This window comes from Arachis duranensis, chromosome 2, assembly GCF_000817695.3.
Source record: "Arachis duranensis cultivar V14167 chromosome 2, aradu.V14167.gnm2.J7QH, whole genome shotgun sequence".
NCBI classification, from domain to species: Eukaryota; Viridiplantae; Streptophyta; class Magnoliopsida; order Fabales; family Fabaceae; genus Arachis; species Arachis duranensis.
Genome location: NC_029773.3, coordinates 17318701 through 17319974, shown reverse-complemented (window position 1 = coordinate 17319974; position 1274 = coordinate 17318701). Strand labels below are relative to the sequence as shown.

At 35.6% G+C, this 1274-nt stretch overlaps 1 protein-coding gene across 1 annotated transcript; it reads left to right on the top strand.

Moving 5' to 3' along the window:
• Nucleotides 1-536: 536 nt before the first annotated feature.
• On the top strand, nt 537-1274 carry LOC107473840 (WRKY transcription factor 68-like). Its single transcript, XM_016093427.2, has 2 exons — nt 537-744; nt 860-1274. Exons 1-2 carry the CDS (start codon nt 584-586, stop codon nt 1272-1274), a joined length of 576 nt encoding a protein of 191 aa, XP_015948913.2. The 5' UTR covers nt 537-583.

Genomic DNA, 1274 nt, shown 5'->3' with positions numbered 1-1274 from the left:
TCTCCATATACGTAGTTATTCTAGAATCTTCTGAAGTAGGTGCATAGTCACAAAATCCAGCCCTTTCCATAATCCCATCCAATCCTGAGGTGGTCGTTTCTAACAATAACATCACCAACAACAGAGCTGTAAGACCTAAATGTTCAGTGGAATCAATTGTTGGTGGAAATGGAAATCAGAGAGGTGATGACCCAGATGATGAAGAACATAATATTATAACTAGGTAAGAAGAAAAAAATAATAGTAATAATACTGAAAAAAACAAATAATACAATTAAATGACTATTATTTTCCTTGCTTACTCTTTCTAATGGTATACTTTTTGCTGTTATGATTTAGTCTTGCATTTAAAAATTTTCACCACTTTTATTTTTTGTTGTAACAGATGTTTTCTGAAAAATATCAAATAATAAAAAAGAAAAAATGAGAAAAAAATTGTTATAGAAAGAGAGAAGGCCAGGAAAGGGTTCATCATACATAGCATGATGAGTGAGAAATAAAAAACCTAAAATATGGGGGTCTTTGTACTAATATTTTCTTTTTTGCTCTCTGTTTTCTTAGGCTGAAACTTCGATCATCAACAATGGCATCGGTTGCTGATACCATGAAGATGAACAACAAAAGGAATAAAAATAATCTTTCAAAAATTACTTACTTGACAGAGAGCGAGTCTGAAAACCTTGAAGATGGTTATAAATGGCGCAAGTACGGCAAAAAATCACTCAAAAAGAGCCCTTTCCCAAGGTGATGATCTAACTACCATACTAACGCAGCAAAATCTGCGGTGTTGTTTAAAATATTAAATAAAGACACATGAATAGCTTTACCTATAACAATACTGTTGTGGCTTCTTTTGCAGGAGCTACTATCGTTGCACTGCAATTGGTTGCAATGCAAAGAAGAGAGTGGAGCGGTACATGGATGATCCCACCCATGTACTAACCACCTATGTGGGTTTGCACGCTCACGATTTGCCACCAATCCTTCCTCCTCCATCAAGATCTTTCAACCTCTACAATAACTCCACCGTAAGCCCCAAACTTGGTAAAGGAAGCGATGAACAAAAACCTATACTTTCAGATGCAAGTGCAGGTGCAAGAGAAAGAATGTATGCTAACAACACTATTACTAGTGTTAATGTTAGAACTGACAGTGATAGTTGTGTCAATGACGTTGGCTCGATTGAGAATATTGGTACCGGACTGCTTGAGGATATTGTTAATTTGTCATCAATAGCACCTCATTATCAACATCATCAACCAACATCTCTATAG

Coding starts and splice junctions, on each gene's coding strand:
- LOC107473840 (XM_016093427.2), top strand. CDS start 584: ATGGCATCGGTTGCTGATACCATGAAGATGAACAACAAAAGGAATAAA. Junction 745..859: donor AAAAAGAGCCCTTTCCCAAG/GTGATGATCTAA, acceptor CTTCTTTTGCAG/GAGCTACTATCGTTGCACTG.